This window comes from Anopheles nili, chromosome 3, assembly GCF_943737925.1.
Source record: "Anopheles nili chromosome 3, idAnoNiliSN_F5_01, whole genome shotgun sequence".
NCBI lineage: Eukaryota > Metazoa > Arthropoda > Insecta > Diptera > Culicidae > Anopheles > Anopheles nili.
This window is the reverse complement of record NC_071292.1, coordinates 65030039-65053436: the sequence shown is the minus strand read 5'-3', so window position 1 is coordinate 65053436 and position 23398 is coordinate 65030039. Positions and strand designations below refer to the sequence as shown.

At 46.9% G+C, this 23398-nt stretch overlaps 1 protein-coding gene across 1 annotated transcript in view; it reads left to right on the top strand.

Annotated features, from left to right (window-relative positions):
• The window catches only part of LOC128726939 (uncharacterized), a 32966-nt gene that overhangs the window by 4124 nt on the left and 5444 nt on the right, over positions 1-23398 (top strand). Inside the window, exons 2-3 of the mRNA XM_053820787.1 lie at positions 19702-19823; positions 19920-20083. Coding sequence (XP_053676762.1) covers positions 19702-19823; positions 19920-20083 — 286 coding nt within the window. The remainder of the gene's footprint in view (positions 1-19701; positions 19824-19919; positions 20084-23398) is intronic.

Below are 23398 nucleotides of genomic sequence, written 5' to 3'. Positions count from 1 at the left end.
TCTCAGTGGTTTCAAGCCGTGAGCGAAGCGAAATCACTGCAGGGGTTATTCATACCCAATCGGCCGTTTTGTTGGGTTGCCTTCTCGCGAAAAGTGTCTTCGAACGAAATAAATATGAAAAATGCACTCTTGGCGAAGAAGGCGTTGCACCCCAGCGTGGAAGATTCGTAAATATATGTTCCAAAACGAAATGAAAAGTTATTACACTCTGGAGCTGCAAAAATTAAAAATAATCCCAGAGGCAATGGCCGACCGCAACCGCCAGTCGTCTTCTTCCTCGGAGCTCATTAATCGAGTAGAGCCGAACGCTTGATTGTAGCGGCTCCAAGCAGGATGTATTTTTGGACAGGGAATTGATATTTTTCAGGCCGTGAGCTCCCGACACACCGAACGCTTGTCGCTTATTTCCTCCCATGATGGCTCGAGGCTAAAAAAAAACCTTCAAGAATAAAGTGGGACATGTAGAAGATTTTCGCAACGTCTTGTGAACCCGAAAAGCGGCCCTCTGACGATCAGGACGAAAGGCGCACGAAACCGACGGGCGCAGAACCGCCCGAAGGAACGAATCGTGTCTGTATTTTCGGGCTGTTAAATATTAATTTTCTGAGAAGGGATAAAACATGATCTTGGCCCTGTGCCTGCCTTTCATGGGCACAAAACTGTACGGCGTCGGCCTTGCGGTTCGGTTGACCGTAAGAGGGAATAAAAAAGAAGTACACGTCAAACAGCACCGGGGCGTTTTCGCTTCTGCTCTGTCCCTGCATTGTGCCCTGTCCGTCCGACCGGCTGTCTGGGCTCTTTTTCTTTGCTTCTTTTTTTCCCGTAATGTTCCCCGCCACGATGCGCGGCTTCTGGTGGGGTTTCATTTTCCGTTTTGATGCTGCATTCTGGCCAGCTTTCGGGTGCCTGCTCGCCGGTCGTGATAGTGACAAAAGAAGGTCGAGCGAGAGGCTCGCCGGGCCGTTTTTGGCTGGAAACAGGTTTTTCCATCCCGCGCGCTCTTGAGGGGTTTCCCTGCATGAACAGTCTTCCCAGGGAGGACAGCCTGCTTCATGGTTCCGATTTCCCCTGCATCAATTTGGGCCGGTTTCGTACCAAGCACGTCCTCGCCAATGCAGCGCCAACATGCAACTCTCGGGAATCGAACGTGTATAAGAACGGACTCGTCGAACTTGGCTTTTAGAGCCGAGCTTGTTGCCTCCAGCGCCCAATGGGTTGATTATTTAACTGCAGGAAGCGAACCACAAGAAGGTGTGAGAATGTGTGTATGTGTGCATGGGGCAAGAGTCGTCCAAATGACCTTTCGCGAATCGCGAAACACACTTTACGAGAAGCTGCTGGCCGTGCACCTTGCGCAGGGGAATATCCGTGCGGAAATGGAAACTTTCCACCCGTTGCGCTCCGTCGATGGGAATTCCTTGTCCGTGATCCTGAATGTTTTTTGTTTTATTTCTCTGCTAATGGCGGACAATCAATTTCGCTACCCCTCAAATGGCGTTAAAATTATGTTGTATCATTACGGTTTTTTTTGACGCCCTGCGGGTGGGTCGCAGACCATTTTCGATGGGGAAAGCTATTTTCTCCGCTGCATCGCTATCGCGGGTGAAATCTTCTCGTTTATCGGTGTCCGTGGTTTTGACGTGTTTAAATGCGATCGACGAAAGATCGGTCTGGCGCCGGCATCAGTGCAACTGCAATTAGTCATGTTTTCCGACCGACGGAGGAGTGGTCACTTGACGCACGATTTGTCCTGTGAATCGTTGCTTTGGTAACGAGCAAACGCTCCGAGGTTCATCAGGTGACGACGATGGCAGAGATTAATCGCCACGCCGGTGAAGATGACTGCTTTCACTGTCGCGCCTGCAACAACGGTGCAAGGTGGTGTGCTGATGTAGGTTAAACGAAAATTACTTTCATTCTTGGGCCGCTGGGTGGCTACCTCATCGTCGAGCTAACGGCGATAGAAAAGTGCATGGAACTGGTTGCATCTTTGTGCAGATGCAACTCTCCAGCTGATGGAGCATCATTATCGGCTATCATTAAATTGTACACTTTCGCCGGTAGCAAGCAACGAAGATAGACAAACGAAGTACCGATCCGACTAGCTCCTCTTTCAACAGGCCTTTGATAGTCTGCTCTGTTTGAAGCCGGCAATCTAGGACAGTCAATATAGGTGACTACGGCGGTGTGTTTGATTGGGTGCTTTTTTTCGGGACCCGGAAACATAGTGGCCTTCTTAAAAGCATAACCCATCATCCGCTCCCCGCTCACTCGCGTAGGTGTGTTATGGTAATCAGCTGCATGTTGCTAGGCAACGGACCAGTTGGAAGTGGACCCCTACTCCTACTGAAATTCCGCTTGATCAAGCCAAATGGAGATTTTATTCTAATGAGCGCGCGGACAAATGCAGCAAAATCATCTGTCGCCCGGGTGAGTGTAGAGCATTTTTTGTTGGGGTGGGATTTCCCACCCCAACCGGATTTTTCTTATAAAATAGAAAATTCCAACCATTCCCAAACAACATGCTTTTATCACCGGGCCTTCGTCAAGTTTTCAAGCCACAAGAATGCGGCTCAAACCATCGCGTAGAAGCTGCCATCTTAATGGCCCTTTCAGAAGGGTTGATGCAAGAACAAACCCCTCCAAACGAGCCATCTCCCCAAGGAGTTATAGATAGATGCCGCGGACCGATCGATTCCTAACGGCAAAATGCGCGTATTTTTCCTCTTGCTTTTCTTCCGCACTATGATTATGTTGCTTGCAGCGTCGTGGCTATTGTACCGCCATCCGTCCGGCCTGGGGGTATCGATGACCGAGACTTCTCCTGTGGCGGACGATGCCGCCCGGTACCAAGTAGATGGTATTATTATGCAATGGCAAAACAGATTCAGTCCGGTTGTTGTGCGGCTTCATCCGCGTGGCGAGCTCTTTCCGGATGCAGCCCTCCGGAGGCCCGGTGAAAGGAAGTGGAAGAAAGGCGCGTGCGGATGGGAACAGAAAAAAGGTTATGCCATCGATGGCCGGCTGCTGGAGTTGGGATGGTGCGGCCGGAGAAGACAAAGCGAACACTGGCCAAGGGAGAGGCACAGGAGGATGAAGGATGCGGCCAATAAACATACTTTAGTCTGCACCAAACCAGTTGCAACACTGCGGCGCTTCGTTCGCTTCTTCGCAACGCGCATCCACCGGTCATTGGGGGTGCATCGATCGAGTGCAGTAACACCCGACTAAAGGTTCGTCGCTTGGCCCATCGACCAGTGCTTTTGTGTGTCTTCGATGGTGTGGTGATCAAGCGGGTTCGACTGCGAGCGTGCACACGCCTGGTATTTTCTTACACCATCTTCGGCCTCCCTTGTTCTTGTCTCTGCGCTAATGGTGGCGAAACGATCGCCTATAGCTCATGCCGTCGCTCGAGAATAGGCACACGGGAACACCGGGCAACAAGACGATCGTTTTGTACGATCGCGCGTTCGCCGCTTCTCGCGGATGATGCAATGAAGATGCACCAGAATCGGGCCCGTTTTGCAACGCTGACCGGCGGGCATCAAATCACATTAAACGTATCATAATTTATAACGCGCACCAGCGAGCCCGGTCGTTCGCTTGTTCACGTGGACATTAGGCCACGGTCGCTGCGTCGAGGCCGCAACGGATGGACGAAAACGAATCTCGATCCTTCCGTGCACTGGTGGAGATAATGGATGACAAAAAGTCCTGTAACATGTAGATGGTGCAAAGGGATCCCTTTGCTGCCAGCCGTGGGGCATAATAGCACTTACACCGGGGGCAAATGAACTTTGTCAGAGGTTCGCATTATTCCAGGAATAGAACGGTGTTGGAGTTTTTTTTATTCTGTTGACTACCACCAGCCTGGCAGCAGGGATAAATTAATATCCTGATGTTAATGCTCATACACGAGCATCTTTTCGCATGCGAACTGATAGCGATCCGATACTTTGTTGCTATTTTATGGCGGCATCATTCTTGCAATGAAGTGACGGGTTGTTTTATATGCTTTTTATTTACGAGAGATGCTTTTGGATGCAAAGTTCGGAAATTTAAACATATTTTCTATGTTTCAGAAGATATGTGTACATCAACTCTGGAATGTTCAATTGTTGAAAAACTACATAGTTAAAGTTACGTAACTGAGTCACGACTATTTGTGCGCTCAAAATTCCGGAAATTGTAATCCTATGATCGTTGGATTGTGAAATCAACTTCTTCCCGACTCAAACTCGGTGTTAATTGCTGCTACGAAGCCTACGTTACATCTCTGTCGATGTTGAACATTCGTGACAATTTAAGACGTGTTTATTCAATTGCTTCGTTGGTGATAATTTACAGTATTTTGTTGCTAATGATAAAGATTGTATTTCCGATTAGCTTACCGCTTCGTTGTAATATTTGTAATATCTTTTATAATTTTTGTTTATTAGCAAACTAATTATTTTTCATTGTTTTTTTTTTCTATTTTGCTTTCAGGTAAGTTCAACATATTTGTTTCACTTTGGGTATGCGTCGAAAACAGCTCCATTGGGTAAGCTTGATCGAACTAAACGTGTTAAAAAAAAAACAAAGAAATATGCAATCGACATTAGTCGCTAGCTCATGCACGCTTGGCATTAGCATCCACGCGCATCTGCCCAAACCGTCGTTCCCAAGTACAAGCGTCTTCAAGATGGTGATGTGGGCCAACTGCACCAACTTTCCATATTGGCCACGATGGTGCGCCTTAAGATGGCAGCGGGTTGCATCTGCTGTTACCATCATCGTGTTTGATACCGTCAACGATTGGTGTGGTCCCGTGTGGTTGGGTGGCTAAAAATATCCATCATCCGAGCCTGATATGGATCAGTTTGGATCGATCGAATAAAATCTAACCGTCTTGAGGCGAGGGAAAAAAAGCACCCATATCAGACAGCATAAAAGGCCGATCGATCACAAGACCCGTTTCCGTCTGTTCGCGCCTGCGTACGTGACATGCCGCATTTCTTCTGACACGATCCGCATGCGCCTTTGTGGCGCGTGCAGATTGCAGAATTTGCTTTCCATTCCGTCTAAAAATAGTTCCGCTCGCGTCAGAGGAGAGATGGACCTTGCCCGCTCTAAAGCCGGCCGGCCAACGAGGCCAAGGCGTGCAGCAGGGCCACAGATGAACGTGGCCCTGTTGGTAATTAGAAACCGCATACCTCTGCCGATGTGCGCTAGTACGCGCCCCAACCAGGATGTTAGGATGAGGAAGCATTTCTATTCGAGCCGGAGAAGTGTTTTATAGAAAAAAAAAGGCAAATCATAGAAAAAAAGCTCGCAAGATCGATGCGAAGGGACACACACGGACGTTTGCGTCGATGCATGTTAGTATTTTTTTTCTGTCTCATTTTTGCACTTCATCCAGGGAATGAAGAGAAAACAGCTCACTCTGGTGGCGGAAGGTGTCCGGGCTGGCGCCCTTCTGCCACGCCGTTGTCGCCGCGGCTAATCTTTCATTTAATGGACATAATTCTCCGTGACCAAAGTGGCCCATCGCGGTCGATGCCGCTCCAGAGACAAAGAAGGCGTGAAGGTGTCTTCTCGTATGCAACCAATCGAGCAAGCGTCCTCATGGGTAGCCGTGGAAGTAAATTAAATACGCGCGCCTGTCGCACGAGCCCACGAGGGGTGGCTCTTCGTGGTTCGAATCGAGAGTGAAGAGCAGCCGAAGGGAGAAAGATAGGGAAACCGTGAAAGGGGTGGTTGATGGTGAAGATAAAACAGTTTAATTATCTACAACTTTAAACATGCAGTTAGCCAGCCTACTAACTCCCGTCACACCAGACCCTCGGCGCCTTTCCACGGGTGGATATGTCACTCCCATTTGCCTCATTTCCTGCCGGTCGCATATCAGCCGGCGATTCGCTGCATTTTAATTAGAAAAATGCATGGCTAAAAATAGCTCCGCTGTCTCTTCGGCCTACCCTGATCGTTTGATCTCTGCACGTCGCCTGCGCATGAATGAACCACAGCCGCTCGATCCAAATGCGTTGCCAGACGAGGTCGAGATCGATGTGCGGCTACGATCAGCTCCATGGCCCTAGTGGCGCCCTCGGGACGGAGCAGCTAGTGGAGGACGGTTAGGAAAAAAAAAACGAGGAGAAAAAGCGTTATTAGTTATCTATTGCATATTTATCGACTTCGTTGGTGTTTGGCGCGTTTCTCCGGCACCGCTGATCGCTTATGCGGTTATGTGGCCCGACATAGAGGAAACGAGTTCCCTTGGTCTACACGCGTTGCCGATCGGCCAGGGATATGATGATTGACGAGATGGGTGGGAATATACGCCAGCCTACTCCTTGTCCTCTCGCCCTTTTCATCGGTGTACTATTTCTGCTCCTAGGCGCTGGTAGGAGCGTTAAAATATGCCCAGACCGGTGGTTGCCGTCTTTTCCTCTTTCCGTCCTGTTGAGGTGAAAAATAAATGTGGAAATGCCGATGGAAATTGACGTGAGCATTACGGATGTAAAGGGAATGACCTTTAGTGCAGTTCATGTCCTACGTCTAACGCTGCAACCGTGAGATGGTGTTATTATTTTTTTATTCAAACCACCATGATGCAGGCTTGAAACGATGTGCTTTTGAAGCTAGCATGCAAGCATTGGATTTTTCTACATTTTCTTGAGTGGTTCGCATTTTTTTTAGATATTTAACATCTAAGTACAAATCAAATAGCATTGTATTCAAATACCAAGCCTCTCCGATGCTAACAGAATTTATTACAATCGAATATGATAACTTTTCCACTGGGAACACACCCGGAGGCAAGTGAACAAACGGTAGTTAGGACGTCAAGCGCGCCAATCTTGTTCCGTCTGCATGCAGGCGATCCAAGTTCCGATTTGATCGTTAGATGAAAACTGGTTCGACCCGTGAATCCTCCCCGGGGGCGATCCAGTGTCGATAACTTTCGTTTTTATGCATCCTTCCATTAGCTTAGCTGTGGGGATGCGAGCTTAGTCGCGCCCGATCCGTAGTGAGAAGCCGCTATAAATCGTCCCACTTACCGACGCTCTCCACCGAAAGGATAATAAAGTAGGGTGCACCTTTGACGTATCCCCGGGGGAGCGACAGGTGGCTCGATGGCGCTGGAATAACTTATGCGATCCATCGGCGAGGGCTCGGCTGTCAGTTCCACACCGTCAGCTGACGTGACTGACAGGGCGCGTATCGGCCTGTAAAGATGGAGGTGGAGGACAACCTCGTGAAACTGCTCCATTGGTTTCTATCACGAACTCCAAGCCTAGTGGATGTGGCTGTTGTTTTGTCTACTAATTGTGTATGCTTCGCAACTCCTTCTGGTCATGATTTAGACCGAGAGTTGGCAAATTGGAAGGTCGTTTCGTAGGGTAGATTTATTTTCGCGAACCTCCCGCCAGGCAGCGAACCATTCGTTCTTTGTCCGCGAAAAAATATCGTGCACGACTTTGTGCGAAGGTCGCCTTTCGGGGTGATTGTCGCTAGCAACAGACGGTTTAGTACGCGGTTTCACTTTCAAGGTATGAAGGAGGCTCACGGTGGTTTTAGATTCCCCGTTTAAGAGGAAGATGCAAGTATAAAGAGTTTATTCAGAAATCGCAACCAAAATCAACACTGCACCCATCACATCGCGTGTGCATGTATAGTTGAGCAAAAGTGGCTGGCAAATAGAGGCAGAAATCATTGCCATCATCACCATCATCAGCACCGGCGGCCATCGTGCATATCGCGATGTACCGCTAATTGAGTGTCGGGCTTGTGATTCATAGGAATTTTTCTGCCACCTAATTTATGCCCCACCGTCTCGGCGTGCGCGTGCGGTGCTGCTGCTGCTGCTGCTGCTACCGTGTGACCGCTTTTCGATGGAGAAATCAACCAAGGGCCACCATGTGTGCTGTATGTAGCATGCAACAAATCGCCGTTTTATGAATGAAACTGTTAGAAGACACGCGCACAGGTTGCTAAGTGCTCCCGCATGCGAGAGACTAGCCTCGCGAGAGCCGCATATTCATTCAATTCCAAATCTCCTCTTTGAGAGGGCTCACGATTCGGGTATTCCCCATTGCTTATGGTATTTTACCTCGTTGATTCAATCCTTCTTTAAATAAATAAACGAATAATTATGTTGAATATTCCACCGTTTTAAAATGATCCTTTTTTCTGCTAAAGATGTTTTTGTAGCAGAAATCGTCAATTAATGTTTATTAGAAACGCATGTGACTAGGCTAATTTTCCTGATCAAACGTTAGCATGAAACCAGCACCAGGTACAACGTCATAAATATTATTGTCTTAATCGTCTAATTATTTCACACCTTTGCTGGTATGATTTTCATACATGCAGTAAAAGTATTCAATGCAAAAACTACACTACGACTGGCGTTGCGGCTTGCGGTTCAAGTGCATCGTGATGCAGTAACCGCGATGCGATACCGATGACAGGTTGATAAATTTTACCCTCCTCGCGCCGGGTTACGCAACGACACCGGAGCTGTCAGCACGATTGCCACCGCCTGCGGCCACAGCTCGGTGGGATTTCTTTCTCTTTGGCTATTTTTATTGCGCCTTCTTCCCGCTTTTCGGTGGTGCAAATCACGATCGCGTGTGTTCACGTGCAGAAATTCAATTTCTTCAGCAAAAATGCCCTCCACCCGTTACCACCACGGCTGAAAGGCGAGGGGGGCGGGTGGGTGGAGCAGGGGAAGCGAGGAGCGGATTAATCGGTAATAGCTGATACAAATCAAGAGGCCAAAGTGATGGCGCCTAGCTTGAACCACGGATTGGTACGCGAAAGAGAATGCCCGTGTCACACGTGCGCTGCGATCTGCTACGAACTGTTGCCCGGGGGGTCGTCCGATCGCCGGTCAGGACATCGCCTCGGGGGCGAAAATATTGCTCGCCGATTTGCAGTCACAAAACCCAAATGCAGTTGAGCAGAAAATCCGACGAAACGTGGAAGCATATACCGCAAACGGGTAGGGTTCATGGCTCATCATCTCGTGCCCCATTTTACCACCACTATTCGGGTAGGTGTGATGGAAAAATTGGTCATCGCACCACGATAATCCGGCGGCACCGAGGTTCGGCCGGCTTTGTTTGCTGGCCGCAAACGGACAAGCTCTTCGAATCGCGCAATGTAGTGGTCAATTTTGTTTTAGCGTTTCTGCACGGTTAAAAAAAAAACGTTGGGGGTTTTTATGTGTCGCGTTGCGTAATGCGAAACAATTTTGCCAATTGCTGCAGCAAGAGGGTGGCTCGATGCGACGGCACGATAAGGCGAACCAGTAAATGGCTTTATAATGGCCCCTCGATGCCGATGCGTGTTTCGCGCTAAGCGTTTCCTCTGCGTGGTGTCACGCTGACCGTAAAATGTCGTCCCACGGTGAGAGATTCTTTATTCGCTAGAAGCGGTAACAAAATGAGCGCTGCGGATAATTTTCCGGTCGATTGATTCAGCACCGAATGCACAACACTTTCGCTAGAAGCGTGAACTCTGATGTAGGTCGAGGTAAATGATGGATTTTATTATACGAGCCCTTCATACCGGTTCGCATAATTTTGATAATGGGCTTGCAAATAATTCAATCTTCTAATCGTTCCGGGCTTTGTCCTTCCGCTGTTAACGGGTGGAAACATCCATTCCAGTGTTTGTGTGTGCTCCAACCGGACCTGCACGCTTCTAAATTCCCCCTAATTTCCCCTTGGCGTTCATAACGACGGACGACGCGTAATCGTCATCTCTCGATTCCGCGAAGCGGGCGTATTTCCCCAGCACGTGAAATTAGTTCATCGCCACGGTGCCGCCGCTGTGGCGATGATCTGAGAGCAAAAAAAATCTCTCAGCCATCTCTTCAACCGGCGCCATCTACGTGGCGCGGCCCTGGCCGATCATCGGTCAACGTTCAATAAACTATCCGCCCGACCATGGATCCGACACCATCAGCTGGTCACCATCAGGGGCAATCCAAGGTGGGAGGGTGGAAAAAATGAGGAGAATCTCCTCGGGTTGGAGGAACGCTGCAAAATTACGAGCCTCGGCTTGGTGTGGCCTTCGGGAAACACCCCACTGCCAGTACAGCTATTTTTTATCCGCCCAACTATTGCTTCATCCGATTGCCACGGGCTCTGTCCTGGCGCCGTGCGCTTTCACATGCTGCCGAACGGGCGAGGAATTCTTCGGGAGAAATTATTAGCGTCATTCCGTTGGTCACCACCGTAACGAACAGACGGTTTTCAGTAGCTCGATCGATTTGTTTCACCTTGATTCAAAGAGGTAATAATCCGGAATTCAATTTAATAATCGCACGGGCGCTCGAATTGCGTAGGAAGTTGCAGTGTTTTTTACTTCAATTTTAACCAATTCCATTTTTACCGCTATCAAGATAGTATGAATGAAACGAAAGACTTCAAGCGACGAACCTCGGCTGATCTAATAAGCCAATCCCCGCAGGGTGGTTTCAACAATGTTTCTCTGCTATTGCTAGTGCTGGCAGGTAGCACGACACCGTGGGGACGATTTATTTCGTTGCGCATTAACCTCATTTCCGTGTCGCGGTCGGAATGCGAAAAGATGCGTTCCAAGCTCGGCCGGGATGATAACATGATACGCGGCACGACCGCTATCGAGCGCACCTTGGATGGCCTATTTTCGTTCTCCCAATCTCGGTTATCTTTCTCCCTACTTTTGTGTGTGTTTATGTTCGTTTGAGGGCATGGCTTTTTTTTTCTTCTTCTAAATAATCAAGCCTCACGCTATGTTCCTTGCGGGGCTTTTACCTGTTCTCTGGAGCGGATCGATTAGTTTTCTGGTTCCCCGCGAGGTGTTGGCAACGATTGTGCAATTCTACCGCTCGGAGCAGAAATGGCCTTCCCGGTAGCCGAGGGCAAATGCAATAATCGTGTCACCCACTGGGCGGTGTTTTGAATGTAACGCATAAACGCAAACCATCTAACGGTTTCCCTCTGCACCCCAGCGACGGTAACAAATCTCTGCAGATAAAGGAGTACAGGGCCGATCCGGTGGCCCCGCGGCTTTCTTTCCCTCTCACTCACTGCGGTCACGCAAAGCGATGTGCGTAATTGTCGCGCAATTAAAGCTGTCCCGGCCAGCAGCGTATGGCTGGAAGCGGATCAGCAGCCACTCAGGTCTCTGGCTGTGGACCTGATGTCGACAGTAATTGCAATTGAACCTAGTGGGGAGTTTGGGTGGGGTCGGTCCCAAAAACCAATCATCGCGCCCGATTCAGATTGCATTACTTAACCACGATGGGAACAAATGTGTCGCGAGCGAAAGACCTGGCAAGCCCGCACGCGAATGTAATTCGCTATTTTTAGCATCCACGCGGAAACTCGCGGACTCGTGTCCCTGCCGGTGCTGGGACATAAAAGGCATTCGACGGCATCCGTTCCGTCTCGTGCGATCTTCTCAACAAAACATAACTTTCTTCCTGCCCCGAGGGCGATCGAATTTGTTCAAGAGCGGGCGCGCGCGCGTGTTCACGATCGCGATCTTAATCGCGGACGTCTCATTTCCCTCGACATTTCTCTGCGCGTTTTAGTTTCGCAATTCGCACCTGCGCACAAAGGGCGGCGACCGGCAACGGTCTCCTCCTGGTGGCTGGTGCTAAAGTGTGCCACGCCAACAACCATCCCGAGGATGTGGTTTAGGGTAGAGTCCTCATTTGCCTTTTTCTATTTATTTTTTTTTTTTCGAACCATAAAGTCGATGTTTCGGATGCACACAACGTGCGAGTTTGTTTTTGCGTTGGTTTAGGATAGAGCTTGGACTAAAAAGCTAAACCCTCAACGCCTTTGGAGGGCAAATGAAGGCCGGAAGTGTTGAGAAGTCTGCTGCAAGAGTGACGTTTTCCGATCGGGCTGTTCGCGCCGAGGAAAAGCACACACATTCGCCCAGCAGGCGGATGAAGAAAAGTGAACGTAACCTAGTTTTCTTCCGATCGGTTGGCGGCGGGGGAAAGCAAGCTCCGGTTGGCATGTCTTGGGGTATCATGTTTTCTTTTTCTTCTCGTTCTTCACTTCTATCTCTTGCCGAACCCGGCGTGCGGATCTCTTTCTACGCAAACACGCTCTCAAACAACACCAGGCCGCGGTGGAAGAAACAGATGTGTGAAGCTCGAGCCGCTCGCCGCGTTTCGTTTGACAGTTAGGCTCGCGCGTTCTGTCGGTTTGGCCTAGTCTGTGTGCGCGAGAAAAGAGTCATTAATGCCTGCCTCGAAGGTAGCATAATAACATTAGTAAACATGTGTCTTTCCATTTTCCCGCTCTCTGCTTCTCTCTGTTTCGCTGCCCATCGAGAGAGGACTATGAATATGTTTAAGATATGTTTGACAAAGCGAAATGCGACGAAAGTGACGTTTGCCTTTCCCATCATGATGGCTATAAAGATAGGGAATTTAGACACGATTTAGCCCCGATCAATTGCTCGGACATCGGCTGAGATAAAATGTAAACCTCCCATTTGAGGGACTAATTTTAAAATCAGCAATAGCTAATCTTTATTTTTATACTTCTGGTTTGGGTTTGATTTTAACCGTCCTATCATTGCCATGATCTTATCAACGATCAATAATATTGGGGACGATTGATGTCTTGGCTTGTTACCAATACTTGAGTATCTTTTGCAGTTTCAAGTCCCCATACTCTCGATATGTCTGCACCACTGCGGATGATAATTTCTCGCATTTTTATTGCCCATTCTTCCAGCATTATCCGTTGCAATCTGCAAGCGTTTCGTATTTATTGCCAGCTGCTTAGCGACGGTGGCTACCACATTTTGCATCATTATGCGCCGTCCTCAATCGTTTGCTTCTTGTAGCTGGCCAGCAGCGCGTGAGGAATTTATCACAAGCCGTTAGTTTTTTTTTGTGCCTCTCTTCTACGATAGAATCATTGGCAAACCGCACCACCGGTTGCGTCGGTCGGAAAATTGCGCTCTCCTGCTAGATTGATGGAGGTATTGTCGATTGTCCGCCGGGCATCATAAAGTAGACAGTGAAATGAACACACCAGTTAAGCGCATTAGATGCATCGACGTGACGGATAGGCGGACAGGAGAGAGGTGGAAAGGCATCCTTTTTTTTGTGCATTTCTTTTGATTGGATCGATAAAGTGGCCCAACATTGAGCTGTGGGCAACGGGATTGGAGATTTTTCTGCTGGAAAAAAAATGGTAGCTACGCGGCGCCAGAGCTTCCGTATGTATGCTATCTAACACATTGGAACGGGAAAACTTGGCGGCACCAAGTCGTAGTGGACGGAAAAGGTTAAAATGGTTGTGGGGTAGGGATTCTTTCTTTTTTATCACAGCAAAATCATCCGATAGCCGATTTTCTTTCCCTCTTCATTGTGACAGGTCGGTTGGATGCGTACTGATGAAGTGCTTTAACATTTAAAGCTCCATCCACCGGTTGCTGCCCACAATCGAGTGACTGACAGACGAGATCGGCAGTCGTGTAGCCAATCGTTTGACGAAGACTTTCCCGCAGTGGGACTGGCGCCAGGCCGCTGTTTGTGGGCCGATTTTGAGGTCATTCGGTAGCCTTTCCACACCCCGTTTTGGCACGCCAATTTGGTGCGAAACCTGATCCTCAAGATCACGCAGCTACTGGGAAGTCGTCAGGTTCTATCGACGATTAACGATCGGTGGCGGTTTATATTGTACCGCCATAAGTATGCTGTCAAAATCCAGTGGTCGTGTTTTCTCCATCTCAAACATCTTTCTACCGCCAACCTTGACTTTACATCAACAGGTGGAGGCGGGCAAATTGAAGTTTGCTGAGAGAGAATGAAAAAAAAATCCAACGGATTGAACCATTTCCACACGCCAATTAAGCTCACGCGAATCAAGTCGAATCAAACGGAGTCAGGGGTTTTGGCACTCGGCAGTATCGTGATTCCTTGCCCTACTCGCGATCGATCGCGATCTCGTTTGTGCGGCGTGTGAGAACTATTACACATATTCTCCGGTGCAATCGAATGCATCAGGCATCGGGCATAGCTTTGGGCAATTAACACGCACGCTGCTGCGACGATAGCGCTGCCGGTGGAGCATTGATGAAGATAATTCCGCCGCGTTGTTTGTGCTGCGGTTTGCATTTTCCCATTGCCCATCAATCGAACGCCCGAGGCACAATTATGACGCGACGCCACAGTACATCTGGTTTGCGGCAGAACGTGGTTGAAAATGTGACTTTGGTGTATAATTATCGTGCGATCGTGTGCTCATCCTCCCGGATCGTTGCTCCTTTCCGGGCAGCCATGCCTCGATCGTCCGTTAGCTTTCCCGATTTTTGTTTCCCAGTGCTCCTTTCCCTCGCTGCGCTGACGACGTTCTAATAGTAGGTTAGTGTTGATTTGATTGATTCGTTCCCTTTGCACGCGATTCCCGGCCACGATTGTGTTCGTCACGTCAGACAGAAGCTAATAAGATTTTATAACTTCTTTCATCGCTTTATGTTCTAACTTTTCTATGAGAGCTCTCTTAATAATTGCATAGATTTTTGATCCAAGTTTCCTCCAAAAGCAGATTTTATTCATTGAGTGATTTTTTGCGAAGTAGCTTAATAATCATTATTTTACATTGTCCAAAAGCTTGCCTCACTTGATGGTGTCAATATACTTTTTTGTATTTTCAAGGACGTACTGACCAGCTTGAAACCCATTAGCGTACTGGTATCGTCGATTAACGACACATTCCGTTGGTAAATGAAGTGTACATTCGTTTAATGCATCCTCCAGCTACACGTTTTATTTCGATTTCCTTGCTAGTTTCTTCACCGTGCCATTCGACACCGGCCGGTGGGATGCACATCGTTGATGTGATGCAATTATGTGTGCAACATTCGCCCCATAAAAAACGAACATTTATTTCCTCCTCATTTCATTCATTTTTTTTCCGCCCTCGCCTTTCCCAGGCGTTCGCGTCGATTATCAGAATCATGATCCCACAATAAACCATCCGCAGGGAAGGTCAAGCGTCGTGACACATCGACCAGCAATCGCTAGCCTCAGTCGCCGAGAGTGACACACAGCCAAAGCGCGCCTCACCGCACGGGAACAAGCTCATCACAACGCCATTACTCATAACGTCCACGTGGCGGCTGCGCACCGACACTGCAGTGATACGCTGTGCCATGTAAAAAAGTGACCCTCTCCGTTGTAAAATCGCGAGAACCTGGAGGGTGGGTAAACGCATGCTGCAAAACGCACCGTTGCACCGATGGCAAACGAGGTCAACGCACAATGGGCCACTCGTGTGTCTTTACGCTTCTAGGCCGCCGGTGGTTTGTTGTGTTCGGTTTCGCTGTCAAAATAATTCATAATGCTGTTATCGGGGAGGTTTGTGGGTGGTTGGGATGGGTCGTGTTTGATACATTGTCAGCGAGGTTTCTAGGGCTTTAGTCCCCCACGTACGTGTGCCGAGCATTCGGCATTGCGACGAACATCCCGCTTTCTGTTGAACTATCTGTTGAGCTCAAAAACTAATTTTACTAAAATACCTACCCATACTTTAATTTTTATACATATTATAATTCCATTTTATTTGTAAAACCGCTACCGCAATCTCAAATTGTGTATACAGAAATTTAATGTGCACTGCGTAATAGCTTTACCTGATGATGATCTCAACGTTCGCTCCCGGAACAAAATCCAAACTAGATGACGCTGACGGTTGTTTTTCGTGATTAGTCTCATTTGCTTTTTTTGCGTGAGCACCGTTTTTTTTGCATCCAGGTTATGCGTGTACCCAAAGACTATTCATCGTCACATTTATCGTCCGAACCGCGGATGAATACGGACAGGGTAGGGTGTTTTATTCGCGGTTTTGGCTTACTCGACGCTCCGGCTAAATTGTATGTAATTTGTTTTCGCAGCTACAATGAGCCTAGCTAAACGATCCGTGCAAAATGAGTTTGAGAGGGGGGATTTGATGTGCAAAAGTTGGTTGCAAACTTTTGCTCCAGCTACGAACTCACTGGTAACTCAACGATGCAGAAATTACATGGCGTAAAATGCATATTGCCTGTAGTCTCTGGAGATTCTCCGTAAAAGATTGTTTCAAAACAGTTCATCAAACTTGAACATATTTCGAATAGACGCTCAAAACTGACTGCTATCTTTAGCTAGCAGTCATTCTGTATCCCAAACCTGTCCAACTGTGCTGCGTTGGAAATCCCGGAAAGAACTATACCGCCATCCCGTCACAGTAATTCAATTAAACCGAATGATCTTTACAATTCCGCTAATCGGTCCGTAATTACTACTGTTTCGTACGTCCGGGAGCAGATTTCTCTTTCGATCTTGTCCGTGGCTACATTTTTTATGCTTACCTTACTCAGTCTTTCGTTCTCGCCATTCGCTCGTGCCAGTTTGTACGGGCCTATTTTTTATTGGCTCGTACGCAAGGAAGTTTTTGTAATGTAGCAGCTTTTTTTTTTCTTCCCGTTCAACTAACAATTTTCACAGTCCTCTATTGCGTTTGCCAGTCAAAGGCGAGCCCAAAAGCGCGTCAACCGGTAAACAGATGCGTCAAAGCGGATGTAAAAGTTCCACACATGCTTCATCGTGTTTGGTGTGAAGCAAACAGCATTACCATTAAATCACATCAGAATAGAAGGATGAGTTTAACGAAAAAAAATCGAAATTATGGAAGCCTCCTGTGCATGGTAGAAGACGTGTTGCCAATGATCTCAACCAAATAAAGACAGTTTGATGATGCAATCGGAATGGTATGTTCAAAAAATGCTGACATGAAATAATAGCTCGTTAATGGTGATCTACGTAAACAATACGAATATTTTCGATTATTGTGATGCATGTTTTTCGAGCATCATCCAAATGCGATAACTATGCATTACTCTTGGGTTACGTAACGTGATCGCGAATGCAAACTACCGTATCGGTGCGCTATACTATGGCCCTAGAACTATTTCTGTAATTTTTGCTCACAAAAATGTACAATGTGCTACATAAATTAAACCGCTCGTGGTTTTTCCTCGCTCTTATTGCAACAATATCGTCACAATCTGTCTGGCGCAAAATGTTCTGGAAATGAATGGAAAGTTTTCACGCTTTATCGACGGTAACGATCATCACATCTCGCTTGAATAATCGCTTCCCGTCTGTAGAAATGGATTTTATTTTCATCAGATTTCACATGTTTAGCTGCAAATTACAGAATTTCACGCACGAGCACTGGTCGGAGGTCAAAATATCACCCACATGTGAACCGTTGCAGCGTAATGATGAGTTCGTTAGTGGAAAACAGCAATTATTCCCACGTTGGTTGATTTTTATCAAATTCTGTTTGTTTCATGGAGGCGACATCTTGACGCTAGATCGTTGTTGTTTTGTGATCATGTCTGTCGCATGTTAGTTTTTATTAAATAAATAATTAAGTCTCCATGCTGTTTTTTAAACTACGAACATTTTAGCTTTAACACCAACTGACGACATCTGTAGAAGGTCTTTTTGCCACAGTCAATAATTTTGTTTGGTGTTTTTCAACGAACCAGCAGCGTCGTAATGACTAGCGAATCAGTCCAACGTTACCAAACGCCTAGCGTCTGTAGGTCAAGACAAATCGAGACTATATAATTGTTTTGTGAATAGTTGAGATCTTTTTCCCTCAACTAAACAGTATTGTAAAACACATGCTTAAATAAAATTAACGAGAACGATGATTCCTCGCGACGGTATTAACGGGACGTTTGTGAACTTTACCTCCTCATGTCAGGCGACTGGTCACGATTTTGTTAAGGGTTGATGCTTAAATTGCGCTCAAACGCGATTCCGATTCCGTGGGTATATCTGTCGTTTGATGTTCGAGGTAATTAGAAGCAGCTAATTGCACCAGCAACTGCATTCTATCTATCGTGACCAATTTATGAACTCATTTGAAATTGTTTGTCAGTTGATGTAATGCCATTCTGCACGTACGTAAGCGCATTGTATTTTGAAACGTTAATGATCACATTTAATTTTGTAACGCTAACCTTATCACGTTTTTTTTCTCGGTTTATGTGAATAATTAACCAAAGGAAGCAGGCGTGTATGGTCAGATATAAGTCGCACCGTGTGTTACAGTGTTGCATCTGAACGTTAATGCACGTTTATCTGCCTCACCTAACTCAGAGCAACATAATTTCCCACTTTATGGTGCAAAAAACGGCCCCATAATGTGCAGCCTCAATCGCCCCATAACAGCGCTTATCGCCTTCTAATGCGACTCGTTTCCAATTAAACGGAATGCACCGTCCTGGTTGGCGAAAGAAATGCAAAATGATATCTGCTCCAATTGGGGACTCCAACTAACTGCCATAATGTCACCACCATGAGTCGCTTACCATTCCGAGCGATGGGCTTCTTTCCCTTCCGTCCGTCGACACATTGCGAAACGTTTCGCTTTGTCTGTTAGACCTTACCTACCTGGTAGGGAGCCAAAGAAAGGGCAATTTTGTGCATCATTCTACGGTGATAACACGGCGGGAGTTGGATATTGGAGCAAAAGCGATTTTGGAGCTCGAGTGGCAAACGGTCGAGAGCTGGCACCGCGCGAATCGTGCGAGCTACGAAATGATGCAGCTTATGTCACTCGGATCGCTGCAGGAGTTGCAAAATGGGAAAAAATGCATCTGCCCCGATGCCAATTACGGGACATGCCGCCTCCCGTGCCGCCCTCCCTCCCATCCGATGGGCATCCTTATCGCGGGAATTATGCACCGCCGTATTTGTACGATTAACTTTTAGCCACGCTGGATGCAGATTTCCCCAGCCGCGACCATTCGCCTCACACTTTGTGCCACCGCGTGTAACCGCGCACGGTAACCAGTATCACATCACGCGCTCGTGCCAAACAACGATCTGCCAAAGGGTGACACCCGCTGGCGAGAAGGGACCCGAAGGGCGGACGGGCGCTATACGGGAAATGTTTATGTTCGCCCTGCCCTGGGGATGGTTAGCCGGGTAATTATAGACTTTCTTCGTAATAAGCGTCCCTTTGGGCGGGCGGGCTGGGAGAAATGGTCCACCCTGTTTCTCCCTGACCACGCGGCCGTATAAGGGCGCCCGTTAGATATGAACCCGGTTGTGGCTTCGTCACAGGGTGGTGGTGCTACGGTCGCAACTAGATTGGCCACGTCCGCCTGCATGATAGTCACCTGTCCAAAATGGACAATTCCAACGGGCGTCGCGAACCAGCAGCAGCCCGGTAGCAGCTACACCGTACCGGCGTGGCACCGTGGATCCGATTGCATGGCAGGCAATAATTAACTTTCCTTCGGCACTTGAGCCACCCGTCGGCGTGAATTGGCTCTAACGTCTCTAGATGGCAATCAAATCTCATGTTCCATCGGAATGTGTTTGCCGTTGTTACAATTTATTTATAGCCTTCATTTACCAGTTCGCAGTGGAGATTTAGATGGCGTTCTTTATTTGACGGAGTTTTCATACACCTCTAATACCTCCTAACAGATAGTTTATATTCAAATGCAACTAAAAATCTGTTACTTTTTGACATAGTGTTCGGAAGATTTTTCTAATCGTGGAACGGCATTTAAAGCATGCTTTCCAATGGAGCTGTATAGTAGGTTTGAAAGAATCAGCGCTACCAGCGTTGCTATTGCTTACGATAGTTCTTTCTAATATCTAGCGTTTCTTCCTGTTCTTTCCAGATGGTACTTCCGCAAGATAAAGAGAATAGAAGCAGAGAAGAAGCTGCTACTGCCAGAGAACGAACATGGCGCATTCTTGATCCGCGACTCGGAAAGCCGTCACAATGATTATTCACTATCCGGTAGGTTAAATCGCTTCAGAAGGCGAAGCAGCCTGGAGACGTTAAGTAATTATTAATTTAATCAATCTTCCTTTTTGCCCGTCTTCTCACGCTCAGTGCGCGATGGCGATACGGTCAAACACTACCGGATTCGGCAGCTGGACGAGGGCGGATTCTTCATCGCCAGGAGGACCACATTCCGCACGCTGCAGGAGCTGGTCGAGCACTACTCGAAGGATTCCGATGGTTTGTGCGTCAACCTATGCAAACCGTGCGTACAGGTAAGCTCAAACGTTCATTTTCCTCTTCCTTCTCTATTCGCACTGAAAAAATGGAAACGCTTTTTTTTTTGGTTATTTTGCTTTGCCTTCGCAGGTTTTTTGTGTTCATTTTCCACCCGATTCTAGTGATCGGGTTCTGTTAGTTTTACGGGAGAAAAAAGTGTTTATGCTTGTGTTTTTTTATACACCAGTTCTTCTTTCAATTATTTAACGTTCATGTTGTGTGCTGCTTCGCCGATTCTCTTATTTTTTTAGTTTTTGCCGTGGATATTTTCTTTTTAACTTAATTGGATGTTGAATTTGAAAGCTTTTTACTGTTGTATGATGAATGCTATACGGAAGCAAGTGGAAGAGAAAATTTCAAATCAATCGATGTTTGCCACTTGGATGTAAAATTAACTCCAAAATCCTTGTGACTTTCGCGTTCTTTTCTGTACATGCTGGTATGGAATTTTCTGCTTCCTTTTTTTTCGCGTAGACAGCGCATGGTTGTCTGACTTTTTTTTGTTAGGTTTCTTACCAACCCATTGTTAGTTTTCTTCGAGATATTTTCTGCTTTTTAATAAATCTCTTTTTGATGTCATTTCTCCACCGGCACCAGTCCCTACCACCCTCACCAGCACAGCAAGAAGGCATACTAGATACAATAAAATTCCCCTCTAATGTGCGCCTTCACCCGACCGGGCTCGCCTAATCGACTGACAGGGAATTTCCTCATCTTTTCAAAAACTAAAAATCCAATTAGGCAAAATCATAAAATGACAACCCACCACCCTCGTTCGGCGCTGGTGCAGACGCCATTAGCGCTGTCCCGATGACCGAATGGTTCACGGGCCGTCCACCTTGCGCGACCAATTCGCTTCCCCATTCTCCGCGATCTGGCTGATCTTACGTCAAACGAACGTCAGATGAGATTTCGCGAAAGAGATTGTACACTCGGTCAGGCGATGGGGCGAACCCGGCGAGTTAAAAGGACCGAATCCGAATTCAATCGGTGGCAGGAGTGTTCCGTGATCCGGCGACCCCGGCGCTGGGATCGGATCTCCCGACCTCCCAAGGGCGTCGGCTTTCTTCTAACCAGTTGTCTCTCTTTCTTCTTCTTTCTCTTTTTTCTTCTTTTCTCTTCCGTACCTTTCGCGGTTTTGCGGGTTTTGCCTTCGTTTCTCGCCTTCACTCTCACGCTTCATTGCCGACATTTTCACCACCACGAAAACCACCCACCGTCGGGGAATTTGCATAAACCGAAACGGTCACTGAAATCGATCTATAAAACGTGTATCTTAATTTTTCTTATACCAAACAATGAATATCGAAAAACCATAAAATCAACCAACCGAACATCTCATCATCTATCACCTAAAAAATGAACATCAATCATTTGCACAGTCAAGTCGTTACTATCAGCTGTTCGAGGTAGGAGGCATGTTCGTTGACCACAACGCCCAACGTTGGTGATAAAACTTAATGCATCGTATTAGAATGCCATTTCCCTCGATTTCTCGCGAATAGAATCTTTCGTGTACATTGTGTGCTAATCTGCTTTCCAGCGGTGTAGTCGCGGTATATGTTTCTCAACTGTAAAAAGAAATCCCCATCCTTTGTTCGTTTTGTTTCTAGGCTAAATGTGATGTTTGTACTACATACAACCGTAGCGATTGATAAACTTGTTGTGGAAATTGTTTTACATTTTTGAATCGGAAAATAGTGCTGCTATTATTTAGTCCGTAGTGTGCTCATATGTTTTTGATTTGATACAGTAATAATATCCATGTTGAATGTTCGTTCATATAATAAGTCTAGCTCAGGAACCCTAGTTCGTGTACATACACATATTTTAAAACGTATACGTAGCTTTGCGTAGTAGCTTTTTTATTCGTTGGATGATGCTTCCTTCCATGTTGGATCTAACGGTATCTCTTGGGTGCAGCTACTTCGCTTCCACCATCCTCGGTCCTCATTATTACTATCCATGCGATCATCCGAATAGCGATCATTCCATGCACCAACGTCCTTGGCTCCTAACGGGCAGGACTTTGTGCTGCAGAACGGCAGCGCTCGCGTATCTGATCAACGAACGTAACACGACATCGGAAAACAAAAAAAAAACGTTCGTTCAAAAGCGCTTTTTGATGGTGAGGAGGCTCTAGCAAACCTCCTTCTGTCAGCGAATGTCGCACATTCTGCACACGTTTCGTTGAGTTCTTTGGGGCGCGTTCAGGGTGGTGATCTGTCACGCCACGTTTTGCAAAGGCACGGACGAGCAAACAAACCGTTCGGTGGAGCATCATCTCATTTGATATGCGATACTCGCTCCGAGAAATAAATACACTGTTCCGCGCCAATCGCGTGGCCGTTGTTTGTAGGTTGGGGTGGCTTTTATCCAGCAGTGGATGGCAGAAGGCGTTTTCTCACATTGTTTAACCACTATCTAGCCGGAATCCGGCGGGCTTCCTCAAACAAACGAACGAATGACATAAAATTAATGTGTCGTTCAATTAAAACCCATTTAGTGCTTCGAGCAGCAGGCTTTGTACGAAAGAGAAGCAAAAGAAAAATGGGGTTTTCCTCTTAGCTCCGTCGGGAGTAAAAACCCAACGGCTGACCTTGCCGTAGGACGCTGAAATCAATTTTATTCTCATTTCATCGTGAAGAGGGTTCGTCTCGAAATATCAAGTAGGCGCACCTCTGTGGCTAATGTATGAGTTATTGGTTGTATTTATATGACGGATCTATAACGTGTGATTTCGCGTTCTTCGATTGCTTCGATGGCGGCTACCATTTGGCTGGCGTTGCGTCAATAACGCAAAGGGTGCAATATATCTTCTTGTGCATTTCCTATATCTCATTCTGTATTGCTCTTTTGATGTTGCGTACAATCTTGAGATAGTAGACAACATTAATTTTAGATCCCAGGCTGCCGCACGCGGAAGTTAACACGTTACCGTGAAATATACAAATAGTATCAAGTAAAGAGGAAATCGAAACAATAAATTTGCATGAAATGAACATCTGGGCATTCCATTAAGTCCATGCGTGTAAGTTTGCATTTTTTTTGCATTTTTATGATGTGAGGCACTGCGAGCAAATGATAAACGAACTGTAATTTATCTTAAAAATCAATAACGCATTCAGAAACTGCATGTGCTCGGACGTACAGACAAAAAAATACCACTTGATTTTAACGACAGGGAAGAAGCTACAGTAACGTAGAAGAATTACATTTCGCTTGCTTTTGCGCAGCAGAACTAATTATATATAAATCACAATTTGCGAAACGACATCCTCTAGAGATCTGAGCAGAAACATGGGATGAGT